Raw genomic sequence first — 14,442 nt, 5'->3', positions numbered from 1 at the left:
GATGACAGGCTGACACACAGAGGCATACAAAGCTCTGAATTGCTCTGATTCTCCAGCAATTCAGAGCAATCCTTCACATCAGCATTCAAAGCAATGCTTCAGCTGCAGAAATTAAACTTGCATTTTCTTTAGGAAATGCGCTTTTCTAGTTACTATTACTGTCACTGATTAATTAAAAATATTAATAATTCTTCCGCAAGTTTTTTAAAATTATGTATTGTATGGAAAGTAATTTGAAACCTTAAGTATTTGTCAGAGGCATTATAATCGTTTCTCAATAATTTACATCATTAAGCCATCTCTTTATACAAAGACAAGTGTTTATTAACAATATTAAAGGAAACGATACACATTTGGATATATACACAAATTTAACATTTTGTTTATATTTTCATTTGATCATGTTAGGTACATAAACAATGGCTGCTAAATGAGCTACAACCCTAAAAGAATGCTTCACTCAGCCAGTCACCTTGGTCTGTGATCAGCCAGAACATCAGCAGGCCCATCACTGTCACCACACACATCTTCAGTATCAGCTTCAGTATGTTAGCACACTGCAGGAACAATTCAATGAGAATCAAGTGGAATAAAAACAAACTAAAGCAACTTTTTAGTAAAAGCCTGTAAATACACACCTTGTGTTGTTCTGTCTGAGTGTGCATGATGCTGTCGTCTGGCACACTCTCTGGCAGCTGAATGTCGGCAGGCTCATAGTCAGGTTTCATTTGCAGGGTGTCTTCAGTGCTCAGTTCCTGTGCACAGACAGAGCTGTAGTAGTTTATGTTTGTTCTCATATATTTCCACAAAGAAAATGAAGATTTTCTTACATCAGGTACGTCTGCAGAGCTCAGGTCCTCCTCCATGTCCGTGGAGCTGCTGAGTGAATCCCTGTCACTACTGAGAAGCAGAAACAGGGTTTGGTCTGTCTCTGTCACAACTTAGATAGTTGAAAAATACAAGAGAAATTTAACACACACATCTCCTCACCTGTCAGTTTCATAGTAATTGACTTGTGATAATGGATCTGCGCAAAACTGAACTTTTGTCTGCCTCTCTAAAAAAACACATAAATGAAACATGATAAATTATGAGATGCATAAAATGGGCTGAAAACTCAGAAGACTGATCAACACTCACCTGCTCTTCCATTCTCCTCATCACAGTCGTCATAAAACCTGTTGAAAGCTTTGATTCTCTCCTGCTCTTGTTCCCAGTTTCTGTCATCTTCATACTCATCGTCTCCCAGCTGTCCCTCCTCTGTAAGCTCTGAAGTGTCCAGGTCAGAGGTGAAGAAGAAGCTGTCATCAACAGATCCACGGTAAGAGGGGCTCAGGGTTTTGGTGCCACCTTGCTGCACCACAGAGTAGCTGTTGATACCTTCTGCCTGACTCACATCTGAAGGAAGAGTCTCTACTTTGTCTTCAGTGTTTAAAAAGTATTCAGACAGAAGGTCATCAGTTTTTAACACATCAAAATCCCAGCTGAGGAAATCTGGCTGCGGTCTGTTGTTTGTGATGTGATGGCCCTCGGAGCTGCTGCCACTGTACACCTGAGTGTCGTCCTGTTGCTTGTTGAAATCATAATCTAAAAGCTCCTCTATGTTCCTCCGCACTTCATTGTCACTGGAGCTGTAGGAGTCACTCTCTCTTTCCTCATCTTCATCAAGGCATTCTGTCAAAATATCTCTTCTCACTGCCATGTCCAGGCTCATTACATCCGCTTCTGCCTCTAAGTCCCCACTGTGCAGACACTCCTCCATCTTGTCAGGCTTCACAGGGCTTTCTCTCCATGTCATCTCAGCATGGGATCCACAGTCAGCACCAGGCAAAGCATCTGACCTACCCTGTGGACTTTTTCCTCCATCGTCGACATATTCAATAGAAGAAAGGTCTGAAGGATAATCTGCGAAGCTCTCGCCTGCTTCTTGGTGCTCCTCACCAGAGAAATCCTTAATTTTCTCCACATGTTCCTCACCGTCAACTTCAGTGATCAGATTCTGCAGACTTTGCATTGATGTGCATGGAGAGTCGGAGGTGGCTTTTGCAGGATTGTCCCCAAAAGGACTTTCAACGTCAAAGCACTGACCGAGAACATTTTCCTCTTGTTGGATGTCTGTGCCTTCACACTCGAGATCAGATGAGTCCTCCTCTTCACTGTCTTGCTCCTTTATCATTATCTCACTGCCACGTTTAATATAGGGCACCTCCTCATCGCCCTCACTGTCACTCTGCTCCTTGTTTCTAACTTGAGAGTTTTCATCACCCTGCGGGGCTGCAGGTTGTCCCTCAGCAATGACGCTGTGCTCTTCATTATCGTCCGTGAACTTGTCACTGCAGCAAACCGATGTCCACAAATCCCCTGGCTTCTCTGCAGCTCCCTCCTTCTCATCATCTTCATCGTCTTCAGAGACAGAACCTTCCTGTTCAGATTCTCCGCTTGAGCTTGTGTAATCCTCCTCTGGAGTTTTTCTCAGCACCTCTTCATCTTTAATGTCCTCCTCAGCACATTCAGCCATGTAAGAGACATCTTTAGTTTCTCTGCCAAACGGATGTGCAGTTTCATCAGCTGCTTCCTGGAGAAGAGCTTCGTCTTTTTTTGTTGTTAAGTCCTCTATTTTCTCTTCCTCACACTTTTCATCAAAGTTTAAATTCTCAAAGTCCAAATCTCCATCAGGGAAGGATGGAACAGAAGTCTCTGTAACAACAACATCATTTGAAAATTACACCTTTGTAAAATAAAATAATAATAATAAACAACAATACAACAAAATAAATTGACTCACCTGAAAATGCATCAGTGAGGAGATCAGCAAAACCCTCCATCTTTGCAAGCAGACAAATGGACAAGTTGTATTAGGTCTTATATCAAGACAAAAAATAAATGTCTTGCCTCTCTCGAAAAGGAAGCGAACACGAAGTAACTCTCATCTGTTGCAGTAAGTGGCTTCCTGTCGACAGACCGAGCATACACATACACTTTAAAACCAAAACATCTGGTTAAATAAGTAACAACTAATACTGACATGAAGAAAAACATATTACCATGAAAACCCAGATGTATGGACAGTTTCTCTCTTGTTCCTCCAAATCACCAAAGTACCTAATGTTTTGTTTGTGCAGCAGGAATGTACCCTCATGAGCTCATGAAATGATGTCAGCTTTGATGTGGTTTTGGTTTCAGATGCACAACATAAACTCCAGCAGTTGAACGCGCTGTTCCTTCATGCTTACAGAGCTCATTTTTATTGGTGTCTTGTGTAAGAGAGGTGAATACAGTGATGTCACATGATGATTTAGAGTCGTTATTAAAATAGCAGTGAACATACTGTTGCATGATTTGATTGATTTCATTCATTAAAATTGAATAAAGGTACAGCTTTATCTATTAAAAAGTCCAGGTTTGTTGGTGGATGTTGGTCTACAGCTCGTGGCGGAGCAGGTAGCGGTGGTTGGATTTCAGTTCAACTTCTACAGGAAAATGGTCACTCACCTGAAGAGCCTAGGATGCAATCAGGTTAACACAATGAATGTCAGGCTGAGGCTAAAAGTGAAGACAGTTATTTTTTTTGAAAGATTTACCTCGGCCTCAGTGAGATGGAAACTCTCTTTAAAGTTAAAAGGTTGAGCTGATCCTGGCACGATGCTGGAAATGATCTCCCGTCCATGCACAATGATCCTGTTTGAAAATTTGAAAATAAAAATGTTAATTTTTTTAGGGGTACCCTCTCTATAACAATGGACTAGGGTTTCTAAAGATGGACTTCTTTAGGCCACATGATTTATCATTGCTCCTTTTAATAGTGACCAGAGTATGTGCAAATGTCTTGTTATTATAAAGCAGTTGTTGTTGTTGCAATCGTTGACAGGTCACCAGTCACTGACCTGTCGTAGGCACAGTGTGTCTTTTCTCGGACGGTGGTGTCCTGCTCGTCTCCAATTAACCAACGGAATTTAGGATCACTCCTCAGACGCACAGATCTCCAGCCCTTGATGGTGACGTAGCTGCAGCCGGCGTTTAGGTCCCCCAAGATCATCACATTCTGGTGTGAGAGAAAGGAGACATGAAACCAAGCTCAACAGCAGGAAATAAATCATATGAAGAGGGAAGCTCACAGTAACCTTTAAGTTTATCAAGATAAGAAATAAAAAAAGAAAAATGAGAAAATGGATCATGATGATAATGATGTGCTTTAACTTACTTCAGTCTTCCACTTCTTGTGAATCCCTTTGAAAACAGTGTACAGCTCATCCATCTCCTTCATGGCATTTTTTGGACAGGTGTGTTGGCCGATCAGGACAAAATCCTTCACCACTGGAAACAAACACATCATTACACATTTATACTCATACGATGCGGTTTTTAAACAGTGATGTGGTGCAAGTAAAAGAGACACAGTCAGCAAGTAACTGTTGTTCAGGTGTGTAGATGTAAAGCTTTTTTTCAGTTTAACCTTACATGTAGTTGGGGAGTGAAAGCGGATAATGAAAGGCTCCCTGGAGAAAACGTCTGTTTCATTGGCCCCCTCTCCTTCTAGCTTAGGATACTGATAATGCTCTTTGACATTCAGCATATTAGTTCTGCAGAGGATTGGAGAGGAGAGGACGTCGGCGATAACATATAACAGAAATGAGTTGTGTTCGATACGTAGCACAAACACAGCCTGTTACCTGTAAATGTAGACGTACTGCTCTTTGTAGGTTTTCTTTCCCAGCCTTTCACTTTCCATATAGGAGTAGGAGTTAGATTTGTCAAATCTGCAACAACATACATACAATAATATTAAATCAATCTATAGTTGAGTGAATTATTTGAGCTCAGAAAGGCTGTACCTGTTAAGATCCTTTACCAAAGCTCGTATGACTTCTCCTTTAGAGTCTCGGACCTCCTGTATAAGAGACAAGTCACATCGAGAAAGAATCTTGAAAGAAAAAAAAGAAGAGCCATCAGTTGTCCAGTTTTGTGTTGCCCCTGTTGTAAACATACAGTGGATTACCTTCAGCAGAATCCCCATCACCTTCTTGTTGCTGAACTTTGATTCACCGAAACTCTGAACATTAAAAGCGCAGATTTTCAGGGAAGATGTGATGCTGAATGCACACACCGCCACGACTAACAGCAGCCACGCAGTCCTCATCTCACACAGAAGTATCGTTCTGTAAGAAAAAGTTTGGCAGAGTTTGGCAAGATCCCTTTTGTCATCTTGTGAAATCTGTTACAGAAACTTTGAGCCGCAGCTGCCTCTTACCTTCAGTGTCACAGGGGAGACTGACCCTGTCTCCTCATTGATCAGTGGTGTATTTGGGGAACATGCAGGTAAACGTGTGTGAAAGGCAAGGGCTGCAGATGTGTGTGGTGGATGTGCTGTGTCAGTGCCTGCTGAGAATGGAGCTTTATCTGGAACGGTTGAATGAAACGAACAATGAACACTCAGGCCTGTGAGTGTGTTTTGTTTCTGATTTTGAGTGAAATCCGACAATAGATGCAGCCATGTCTGTCTGTTTCATGAACATCAGTGGGGAATAGAATATGCTACTTATCATTCAGTCTATTTAGCATGAGCTGCTGGTGTTTACCACACAGTACTATCACATCACAGAATGATGATGAATGGCACAGTGTTATCTGTGATGGCTCTGTCTTACAAAGTGATGCAGATACTAGCAGGGATTTTCATCTCATTACCTAAGTGCTGCAGTTTGGTCTACATTTATACACATGATCTCATGTAGGATCTGCAGTGACATAATGTTACTAAAGTAAGCTGAAAGACAGGAAATATTACATTTAAAATGAGTTCTCTTTCTATAATAGCTCTACTTATTGAAATATATTATGATTGAAATACACATTGAAATACAAAGCTAAAATAGTTCAAATAAGAGACCTGAAATTTGTTAGCTATTGTGTGCAGTTTATATTGTAATTTTTAATGCAGATAATAGGACTTAAAAGCCTGAGTCAAACTCAGGAGACTTTTCCAAAAATACAAACACTGCTTTTAAAAGGATCAGGCGGGGACATTCAGATCACCGGGCCTAAACTGGGTCAGAATGATCACAATACAAAGAGCACCAGTTAACTCTAGACACTCAAATAAAGAATCACTCAATCAAAATATCAGTCTTTAATCATTCAAGGTAGTCCTGCTGACCAAAAAGACCATTTACAGTACAAAAACACTTCCATTCTTACATTACACATCACTGTTACTTCAATACATTCACAAACTTTAAGGTCTAAATCATGTGAAATAACAACAATCTACATTTTAAAACAAAAAAGACATTCCTAAGCAGTACCATTATCATATTGGTCTAAAACAGCCTGAGTTTTGAGGAGAGGCCATTTCCATCAGGTAGTCTTCAATACGTGTCTCTATGTCTGCATACAGGTCATCAACCTGCTCCCTGAAAGGAGGATGCCACATCCACAACATGGTGACCCCTGCTACGGCCAGGAGAAGGAGGAAGAACATACACACTTTCCACCAGGAGTGACACAGTGTCTGAACAGAGAGGAAAGAAATGAGTCAGTTATTTGTCGTGTTGTTGCAGCAGTGGGAAATGCTCATAAAGACACAGAAAGTGTTAAAGAGGTTGCAGTTATGTGAGGGCTCTGATACTGCAAGGGCGTTAAGTCTCCAATTCCCCTAAATGCACACACACACTACTCACTGGTCTCTTGTGGCGGTGGCTGAGTTGCCGGAGTTCATCTCTGCACTGCGACAGCCGGGCCTGGCTGGACTGACACTCCTGTTCCATAGCGTGCAGCTCTGCCTTCAGCTCTTCACACTGCACACACACCAGAGTGAAGAACATTCAGATCATTAATTGAAACCAAATCCAATGCAGACAGATATCAATGTTTTAAAATGTGTTTAAATGTGGCAAATACAGTGTTTTCCTGGGTTAAAAAAGTGATATTTTCTGATGGGATGTATCTGTCTGTTATACAGCTCTCTTTGCACAACCTTATATGCACATCTAGAGTACACACATTATGCATTATTTTTACCTTGGTGGATTTATGAATGGCTGACATTGCCATGCCCTTAACTGTATCGGTGAAAGAGTGACACCCCCAGGTTACCTCTCTCTCTTTGTGCTGGAGTTTCTCCTGAGTGTGACGGAGGTGCTCCTCCACCTGAGAGTCCCTCCTCACTGTCAGTCGTGTCTCTGCTTTCTCTGACATCGCACACTCCTGCACGATGAAGTCAGGTCTCTCATCACTGCTATCTAGATAACAGAAAGCATGGCAGCATTTTAAAAGAGAACTCAGCATTCAGTCTCACAATTAACATTAAAAACACGGCTCACCTTTCAGGTGCTGGATTTCTTCTCTTAATGTCTGGTTGTCCTCCTCCAGCAGACGAATGTTGTACTGTAGCTCCTGCTTTTCTTGTCTCAAGGACACCACCTCCTCTCTCAGCTCGTCCTCTCTGGCTCTGGACAGCTGCACACGACACTCATGTTTGTCCACATTCAGACTACTGACTGTGCACATTGTGACAGTATATCATACCTCCACTTGGCTGTGTAACTGTTGCAGCTGTTCATTGCTGAGGTGTTGGTTCTCTCTGAGTTGTCCTGAGCTCAGATTCAGCTCCTCATAAAGGCTCTGCCAATGCAGTGCCTCTGCCTTAACTGTAATTAGTGCTTCCTGTTGGCAAAAAATACACAGTCCTCAAAAAATCTGCTGCAGTATTGACACATATATCACATGAAAACAGGTGTCTTTGTGTAGATGTTTGACCTGCAGTGTCTCAGCCTTATTGAGCGCCTCAGTTTTCTCCTGTGTGGCCTTCTGCAGGGCAACCAAGGCCTTCTCCTCATACACCATTCTCTGCTTTTCCATCTGTAGCAGCAGCTTCTTCATACCATCTTTTGGAAACTTCTGCAACAAAACATTATGGAGGTGAGACATCACAGACCAGAAAAGTGATGCTTTGCTATCACTGCATACAGATTAGACGTGGCTGTTACAGGAAGAAAGAAAATGCAAATAATTAATGTTAAAAACACTCCTGCTCTTTGGTTAACAAGCTTTTGTTGGTTGATCCTTCAGAGCTCACTGCTGCTTACCTGTAGGCAGATTTGCAGCTGCGCCTCCAGACCCTTGATCTTGTTTCTCAGTAGGTCTTCGGTGCAGCGAGTCTGTGTGGGTTAGAGAGGAAATGAATGGCTGTCATGCTGTAACCTGCAGCCGGAAAATTAATGGTTCATGTACCAAAATGTGTGACAGCAGTTTGTGTCACGGTCTGTGCTCACAGGTGCACAGAGGAAACTTGCAGCATCAGTGAGCCTCACGAACGACAACAATGTGCTGCAACTACTACAGTGTTTTAACTGTGCAAAATAAGTTTGCAAAAGATAACATACCTTAGTGAGATACAACACAGATGAAAGTCTTTGTATCTAAACTTAATAAATTCTAGATCCACAGCTGTCAAATTAGAAAGCAGGAAACAAAAAAGATAAACACCAATAAGTCTCCTTCATTCATTACAGCCAAATGATTTATAGCACCTTCAGGGTACAAGCTATAGACTGACACGCCCTTCCTGCATATGAACGGCAGCTTGCACTCCTAGACTGCAGCGGAAGCAGGAAGCTCCAAACCACAGCCTGCAAAGGCAAGAATACAGTGCTGTGACAAAGACAGCAACGTAGCTTTATACCATGAGACATATGTGCATGGTGTTTAGATGCTGTGACTGTTTAATGTACACAAACAGTGTGTGCATACAGACAAAGACTCTTACTGTCCATGTCTTGTTTGAGGAGTTCATGAGGTTTGATGTGCTTTCCTGGAGGGCGGCCAGCTTCTGCTTCACAACCTCCTCTCTCCACAGGGCCTCCTGATAGAAGACAAGGAACAGACGAGAGATGAATACAACAACTAATGTCTGACACAAGTGTCTGCTGTCATAGCTGTAACTTAGATTTTAAACACATAATCCCCTTTATATAGGATTTTTTTATTTACCTGCAAGTACTCGGCTAATCTCTGAATATCCTGTTATGAGAGAGAGAGAGTCATTAACAGTTTAACATTTCAATTTACAGAAGTTGATTAAGAAGCTCAGATGGAATTTGACAAATGAAACTATAATCTTAACCTGAGCACCATAATCTAATGAAAAAGAATGAAACTTACTGATTCTCTGACAGTGACCAGGCCGGACCTGTTTGAAGAAAACCATCTTATTAAAAACCAATCACACTCTCTCAAATTTAATTTGAGTCAGACTAGCACTGGACTCACGCTGTCTGCACGCCGCTCTCTCTCAGTGTCTTTTTATACAGAATATTTTCAGTTTGCACTGAGGGTTTTTGGATGCTTTCAGTTTGGAAGAATGTTGTGATGCTTGTTTTTTGAACTATAAAAGTGAGAGAAATACATCATTATTAGTGTGAGAATATATTAACAACATGTGTCAGTGTGTCCTCAGGATGTCATGTAAGAGTCTTACCGTTGTCCCTTTTGTGTGAGCTCCTCATCCTGTGCTGGTTGGACTCGGTCATTGTTGTGGAGGTAGATGCTTGCTTTCTTATATGACCTCTTTCTTGCCTCATCAGCGTTATCTGTTCTGACCACAATGAAGCCTGAAGAAATGAGAGGAGAGTGAAGATTTTTTTTTTTGCCTAATTAAAAACCTAAGATGTTGATGTTCAGATTAAAGTTATATTTTACCCATTTATTGGTGCCTGGGTCCTCACTGATGCTGCTGTTTGGTCTTAAACTCACTGGATGTCCGTTAGCAGTGGGAAATGTTTGGGTGTGTGTGTGCAGTGTCTCAGACCTGCTGCTTGAACTGTAATACTTCATTGAAAATGTATGAGCAGAAGTTTTCCTCTTGGACGGACGGGTTGTAGACTTCGAGCCGCACGGCTCTGGGCTCACTGATCTCCTCCTCAGGAATTCCAGCTGCCTTTTCTCTTTCAGTTCATTCTTTATCAGTTTTGTGTCCAAATCTCTTGTAGGGCTCCGACACGAAGTCACGTTGTTACGTCCTCGTAAGTGCTCGTGCTTCTGTGCTCTGAACTCCACTATTTGGTCGAAATCTTTCACTGGGGAGAGCTGTATTCCACTGACAGACAGGTCGTCCATGGCAGTTCGTCCACCTGATGCCTTAACCCTACAATGACAGTGTGAACACTCTTTATAACTACTTCTTATTATTAAATACATATAAACAGTGATTGATGTTGCAGGGAGCTATACAGTTACATTTCTAACTGTTGCAGGTGCATGTAAGGCTAGGAAGAAATACTGAAACAGTCTGAAATGTGCCTTAAGCTGAATAAATTCATATTTTGACATTTTAATCCCAAGAGGGAGTCGGTGATCTGTATCAATGGGCTGTGCACATAACTTAGCTTCAATGAAAAATAAATGGAAAGGCAGGCCTTTGACATTTCATATTCTTTGTGAGGAGAGCAGGCAGCAGAAACATCTGCAGCAGCAGCTCTACCTGTTTCTTTTTACAACGGTCCATTTGAATTGGAGCTGCTGTCAGACCAGGCGCTGGAAAGTGTTGATTCAGGCGGAAAAGTGCAAAATACTGCAAAAACAAAATGCTGTTTTAGAAGTAAGAAATAAAGCTTACTGTACCTACTGAGCCATCTCATTCAGAGAGGGAGAACTTCTTCACGAGGAGTCATCCATTTTCTCACTTCTCAAATAGTGTCCGGGGTTGTCTGTGTTTCTCATGAAGCTGTTTCTGTTGAGCATAATTTTACAGGAAGTGAAGGGAACCACAGCGTCATATGTTCCTCTATCTCACCAGCCACTCGCACCAAACTGATGCCATGCACGGGTGGGCCCCAAGATTACAGACCCCCCCCCCCTGTCTGGGATACAACACACCACTTGGGAGAGAGAGAAAGAAATAGAGAGAGAGAGCAGTGCAGTGTTTGTTTGCCTTTTAAAATCTTCCCTGTGCAGTTGTGAAACCTATTAGCAGAGGTTTCATGTCTCATTAAAACAGAGTTCAGACTGAAGGCACACCTGCATCAGTCAGCTTTTATAACTCTGTACATTGTATGTGCCATTTCCTTTTGGTTGATTGGTTAATTTTCTAGCTGTCAATTTTGATTGTAGATACACAGGTTCAACTTTTATTGAACTAAAAAAGGTTTTAAGTTGATAGGTTGGACTTCAAAATTAGGTTTAACATAGAAAAAACCTTCTAATGGCCTAAATGACCTCCATTAATTTAAATATAACCTTACAGCAGTGAAAAGTTGTACATGTACCCTTGAATGCAGCGCCCCCTATTGCCCGCTTCCTTTAAGAACTCTCAGGGGCGCTGCTGTACTCTCGCGTTGTTTCAGGAGGATTTCTCGTGTGTCCGCCATCCTTGTGGCTTTTGCAGAAGGGCACAGAGACCGAAGTAAGGGTGCCCTGTGTAGCAAGAACTTGGCACTTCATCCTTCAAACATGCTGTCCAGGATCGTGTTTGTCTCAGGTATGCAATAAAAAAGCCTTTGATATCATAACAATGTACAGTTTTGCCTGACTTGTCCAAACTGTGAAATAGTAGAAGGAAAAGTGAACAGTCACTGAGGAGCTGAAGGGTAAAGTGAAGGCCGCACTTTGAATGAGACGTGCTAACGCTAGCTAGCCTGCGCTAGTAGCATCACAAAAAAGGTCTGCCTAGGAGCTGTATCCAGTTTATTGCACAAAACGTCAGTTTTTGGTGATGCCGCTGAATGGGTGGCCGCTTTTACAGTTTATTAACTATCACTGCAGATTGTGTACAAGTAGGCTACACACTGAAGCTACGTTAGCTAGCGTTAGCTCTGCACGCTTATAGATGTCACCTTATTGACGGTCAGCGTTGCTGTGACATTTTGACATTTCTGATAAGGAGAGACTTCACAACCTGCACAAAAACTACAGGTTTGTGTCTTCACACATTGTTCATTTAGGCTCAGCGAAGTGCTCTCGGGCACTGTCGTTTTTGTGGTGTTGGCAATGCAATAGCTAACATGCCTTTGACGTGTCATTTGATTTGATTTATCATAATTAATCATTCCATACAGCTGTACAGTTAGTCCTTCCGTTATATTTACCAAAGAGTAATACTGGAAAAGTGTTTATTTGTCAGTAAATAGCTAAACTGATTCTAATAAAGACACACTTGGTAACAGCCATGTTTGTGCTTCTTTACAGCAGGTGCCCTGAAAGGCAGTGGCTCTTTTGGAGCTGGGTATGTACCTTTGTTCTGTTTTGATATGAACATATAATATTCTAGGAGCAAATAGAAATGTTACTGATTTAAATACTGGAAGAAAATGAAACATTAATACATGCATCATTAGTGTGTGGTTAAATAATGTGATTTTTTAAGTAGGCAAGCTCAATGTCAGCAAAAGGGCTGCAACTGCAAGATCACAATTACATCTTTGCTTCAACCTTGATCTTGAATCAAATGTAAATCCTATACATCAAATCCTAAATCTTTTTTAATACTGTCTCCTGCAGTCTGGTCCATGCATCTCGCTCTCTGCACACATCATCCCAGAGTCTGGCCCCAGTCCCCCCTCTGCCAGAGAAGGGAGGCAAAGTCCGTCATGGCATTATTCCTGAGGAGTATTTCCAGCTCCTGTACCCCAAAACTGGAGTCACAGGTCTGTAGTCTCTAACTGGAAGCAAGACTTGAATGAATGAATTTACCATGTCACATACCAAAAAAGTTCTCCAAGTCAAGTGAGGAGTGTGCAGATTACTGTAAACTGTGAAAATATATTAGGTGCTTTACTGAAATAAACTGCTCAAATAATGAAAAATGTGTCATTATCCTTTTCCCATCAGGACCCTACATGCTAGGTGCAGGCCTCATCATGTACTTGCTTTCCAAGGAAATCTATGTCATCAACCACGAGACCTTTGCTGCTGCCTCCATTGGCACCATCATCATCTATGCTGTCAAGAAATATGGTTCTAGTTTTGCAGCTTTTGCTGATAATCTGAATGAGGTATGTGGGCAACAGAATGAATTTGGCTTTTCTAGCTAGTGATAGTGAAAAATATTTACCAGATGGTGTGTCTAGACTGTTCTTATATTTTTTTTATAAAAGACATTCATTCTTTTTTTCTTTTTTTTTTGCCCAACCTTTGCATTCACTTCTAATCCTGGTATGTTTCTTCTCTCCGTCTTGTGTAGGAGAAAGTGGCCACTGCTCAGGAGGTGAAGGACCTCGCCATTTCCAGCCTCACTAAGGCCATTGCAGATGAGAAGAAGGAACAGTGGAGAGCAGAAGGAAAAGGGATGCTCTTTGACGCAAAGAGGGTAAGCTGCAGTACTCTTGAGTGTGTTTCTTCATCACAGTCTTTTACATATCAGCTGCAGTGAACATTGAACATTTATCAACCTCTACTGGCATCAACTGCAGCTGCAGCAACATACCTGAGTGGGAAAAGTAATCTGCAAGGACTACTATGGATTGATAGACATTTCTGCACAGTTGCAGTGTCTGCTCACTTGTCTTAATTAAAAACATCATGATAGTGATAACTTCAGTAGCCTCCATGCCACTTTGGCAACATATTCAGTATAGCCTTTAACCATTGTGACAGACCAGAATGGAAACAACACAGATGACATGGTCTGCCTTCAGCGGGATGTACTAAGCAGCCTTGTTCAGCAAGTATACCTGTGTTGTTTTTTCAGAACAATGTGGCGATGCTGTTGGAGATCAACAGAAGGGAGAGATTACACATGGTGTCCAATGAGGTGAAGAGACGCTTGGACTATCAGATTGCCCTGCAGAATCTTAACCGTCAGCTGGAGCAGGAGCACATGGTCAACTGGGTGGAGAAGAATGTCATCAGCAGCATCACCCCCCAGCAGGTCAGATTCTTTTTTTTAAAGTGGAATATGAAACATGTCATCAAAACATAACATGCACTAAAACCTACACTTCATTTAGGCTACTTTCCCGTCAGGCTCCCTTAGGAGGAAAAATATATGTTTTTTTTTTTTTAGCTCCTCTGTGTTTGTGACAGTGGTAACAAATTTCTGGTTGTGGAACATCACAAAATGTGTTTTTTTTTTAAGCTTTTCCCTAAAATGACTGGCAAATATTTGTACAAATATGGAAAAATAGTGGATGATTTACTGTAGTGCTAGCAGTAAAAGAAACTCTTATTAAAAATAATGAACCAGAGTTTTATATCTTTGTGTGTGTGTTTCAGGAGAAGGCGAGCATCGCCAAGTGCATCACAGACCTGAAGGCGCTGGCTAAGGCTACTCAGGCCAAAGCTACAGCCTAAACTGTGGAGGCTGCTCTAATCCCCAGATCATTGTCAATAGATGAGACCCCACTTTTCTTTACAGAATAAAATGTTTCCTCCTACAGATTGTCTCTGTCAATAATATGGGTGTGTACAGTATTTACACGTCGCCAGACGGTAAAATAAATGGTTCTCTTA

General features: G+C 41.6%; 4 protein-coding genes across 6 annotated transcripts; 1 reads left to right on the top strand and 3 right to left on the bottom strand.

Moving 5' to 3' along the window:
- Nucleotides 1-300: 300 nt before the first annotated feature.
- On the bottom strand, nucleotides 301-3,222 carry LOC114439084 (uncharacterized). Of its 2 annotated transcripts, none has more exons than XM_028410832.1 (7): nucleotides 3,134-3,222; nucleotides 2,786-2,950; nucleotides 1,141-2,697; nucleotides 991-1,057; nucleotides 831-900; nucleotides 639-755; nucleotides 301-557 (listed from the first exon to the last, which is right to left on the bottom strand). In XM_028410832.1, exons 2-7 carry the CDS (start codon nucleotides 2,823-2,825, stop codon nucleotides 444-446), a joined length of 1,965 nt encoding a protein of 654 aa, XP_028266633.1. In that variant the 5' UTR covers nucleotides 2,826-2,950; nucleotides 3,134-3,222; the 3' UTR covers nucleotides 301-443. The 2 variants fall into 2 exon arrangements, with proteins under 2 accessions (XP_028266633.1, XP_028266632.1); XM_028410831.1 differs by having other exon boundaries at nucleotides 3,045-3,172.
- A 172-nt stretch (nucleotides 3,223-3,394) lies between these two features.
- dnase1l1l (deoxyribonuclease I-like 1-like) lies at nucleotides 3,395-5,137 on the bottom strand. Its single transcript, XM_028410833.1, has 8 exons — nucleotides 4,997-5,137; nucleotides 4,833-4,921; nucleotides 4,671-4,757; nucleotides 4,459-4,580; nucleotides 4,202-4,314; nucleotides 3,885-4,042; nucleotides 3,582-3,678; nucleotides 3,395-3,501 (listed from the first exon to the last, which is right to left on the bottom strand). Exons 1-8 carry the CDS (start codon nucleotides 5,135-5,137, stop codon nucleotides 3,421-3,423), a joined length of 888 nt encoding a protein of 295 aa, XP_028266634.1. The 3' UTR covers nucleotides 3,395-3,420.
- Nucleotides 5,138-6,112: 975 nt separating this feature from the next.
- On the bottom strand, nucleotides 6,113-10,759 carry traf3ip3 (TRAF3 interacting protein 3). 2 transcript variants are annotated; one of them, XM_028409922.1, is made up of 14 exons: nucleotides 10,618-10,759; nucleotides 9,697-10,141; nucleotides 9,476-9,608; nucleotides 9,268-9,382; nucleotides 9,160-9,187; nucleotides 8,989-9,018; nucleotides 8,765-8,860; nucleotides 8,085-8,156; nucleotides 7,756-7,896; nucleotides 7,525-7,662; nucleotides 7,320-7,455; nucleotides 7,093-7,238; nucleotides 6,678-6,794; nucleotides 6,113-6,508 (listed from the first exon to the last, which is right to left on the bottom strand). In XM_028409922.1, the coding sequence occupies exons 1-14, from the start codon at nucleotides 10,632-10,634 to the stop codon at nucleotides 6,308-6,310; spliced, it is 1,815 nt and encodes a 604-aa protein (XP_028265723.1). In that variant the 5' UTR covers nucleotides 10,635-10,759; the 3' UTR covers nucleotides 6,113-6,307. The 2 variants fall into 2 exon arrangements, with proteins under 2 accessions (XP_028265723.1, XP_028265724.1); XM_028409923.1 differs by having other exon boundaries at nucleotides 10,622-10,745.
- Nucleotides 10,760-11,342: 583 nt separating this feature from the next.
- On the top strand, nucleotides 11,343-14,368 carry atp5pb (ATP synthase peripheral stalk-membrane subunit b). Its single transcript, XM_028410006.1, has 7 exons — nucleotides 11,343-11,473; nucleotides 12,181-12,217; nucleotides 12,493-12,638; nucleotides 12,823-12,986; nucleotides 13,175-13,300; nucleotides 13,682-13,861; nucleotides 14,206-14,368. The coding sequence occupies exons 1-7, from the start codon at nucleotides 11,446-11,448 to the stop codon at nucleotides 14,281-14,283; spliced, it is 759 nt and encodes a 252-aa protein (XP_028265807.1). The 5' UTR covers nucleotides 11,343-11,445; the 3' UTR covers nucleotides 14,284-14,368.
- Nucleotides 14,369-14,442: the final 74 nt, after the last annotated feature.

This window comes from Parambassis ranga, chromosome 7 (genome assembly GCF_900634625.1).
Source record: "Parambassis ranga chromosome 7, fParRan2.1, whole genome shotgun sequence".
Taxonomy (NCBI): Eukaryota; Metazoa; Chordata; class Actinopteri; family Ambassidae; genus Parambassis; species Parambassis ranga.
The sequence above is the reverse complement of the archived record's forward strand: the minus strand, read 5'-3'. Positions and strand labels throughout refer to the sequence as shown.

What these genes read in the sequence shown, in the direction of transcription:
- LOC114439084 (XM_028410832.1), bottom strand. Translation starts at nt 2,825, where the DNA reads ATGGAGGGTTTTGCTGATCTCCTCACTGATGCATTTTCAG. An exon ending in TGAGGAGAATGGAAGAGCAG is followed by an intron (nt 1,058 to 1,140) that starts GTGAGTGTTGAT and finishes GTGTTTTTTTAG; the next exon opens with AGAGGCAGACAAAAGTTCAG. An exon ending in CTCAGACAGAACAACACAAG is followed by an intron (nt 558 to 638) that starts GTGTGTATTTAC and finishes TTGTTCCTGCAG; the next exon opens with TGTGCTAACATACTGAAGCT.
- dnase1l1l (XM_028410833.1), bottom strand. Translation starts at nt 5,137, where the DNA reads ATGAGGACTGCGTGGCTGCTGTTAGTCGTGGCGGTGTGTGCATTCAGC. An exon ending in TTGGTAAAGGATCTTAACAG is followed by an intron (nt 4,758 to 4,832) that starts GTACAGCCTTTC and finishes ATGTTGTTGCAG; the next exon opens with ATTTGACAAATCTAACTCCT. An exon ending in CTTTCACTCCCCAACTACAT is followed by an intron (nt 4,315 to 4,458) that starts GTAAGGTTAAAC and finishes GTTTGTTTCCAG; the next exon opens with TGGTGAAGGATTTTGTCCTG.
- traf3ip3 (XM_028409922.1), bottom strand. An exon ending in AGAAATCCAGCACCTGAAAG is followed by an intron (nt 7,239 to 7,319) that starts GTGAGCCGTGTT and finishes TCTGTTATCTAG; the next exon opens with ATAGCAGTGATGAGAGACCT. An exon ending in GCCACCGCCACAAGAGACCA is followed by an intron (nt 6,509 to 6,677) that starts GTGAGTAGTGTG and finishes CTCTCTGTTCAG; the next exon opens with ACACTGTGTCACTCCTGGTG.
- atp5pb (XM_028410006.1), top strand. Translation starts at nt 11,446, where the DNA reads ATGCTGTCCAGGATCGTGTTTGTCTCAG. An exon ending in TTGCTGATAATCTGAATGAG is followed by an intron (nt 12,987 to 13,174) that starts GTATGTGGGCAA and finishes CGTCTTGTGTAG; the next exon opens with GAGAAAGTGGCCACTGCTCA. An exon ending in GCAGCATCACCCCCCAGCAG is followed by an intron (nt 13,862 to 14,205) that starts GTCAGATTCTTT and finishes TGTGTGTTTCAG; the next exon opens with GAGAAGGCGAGCATCGCCAA.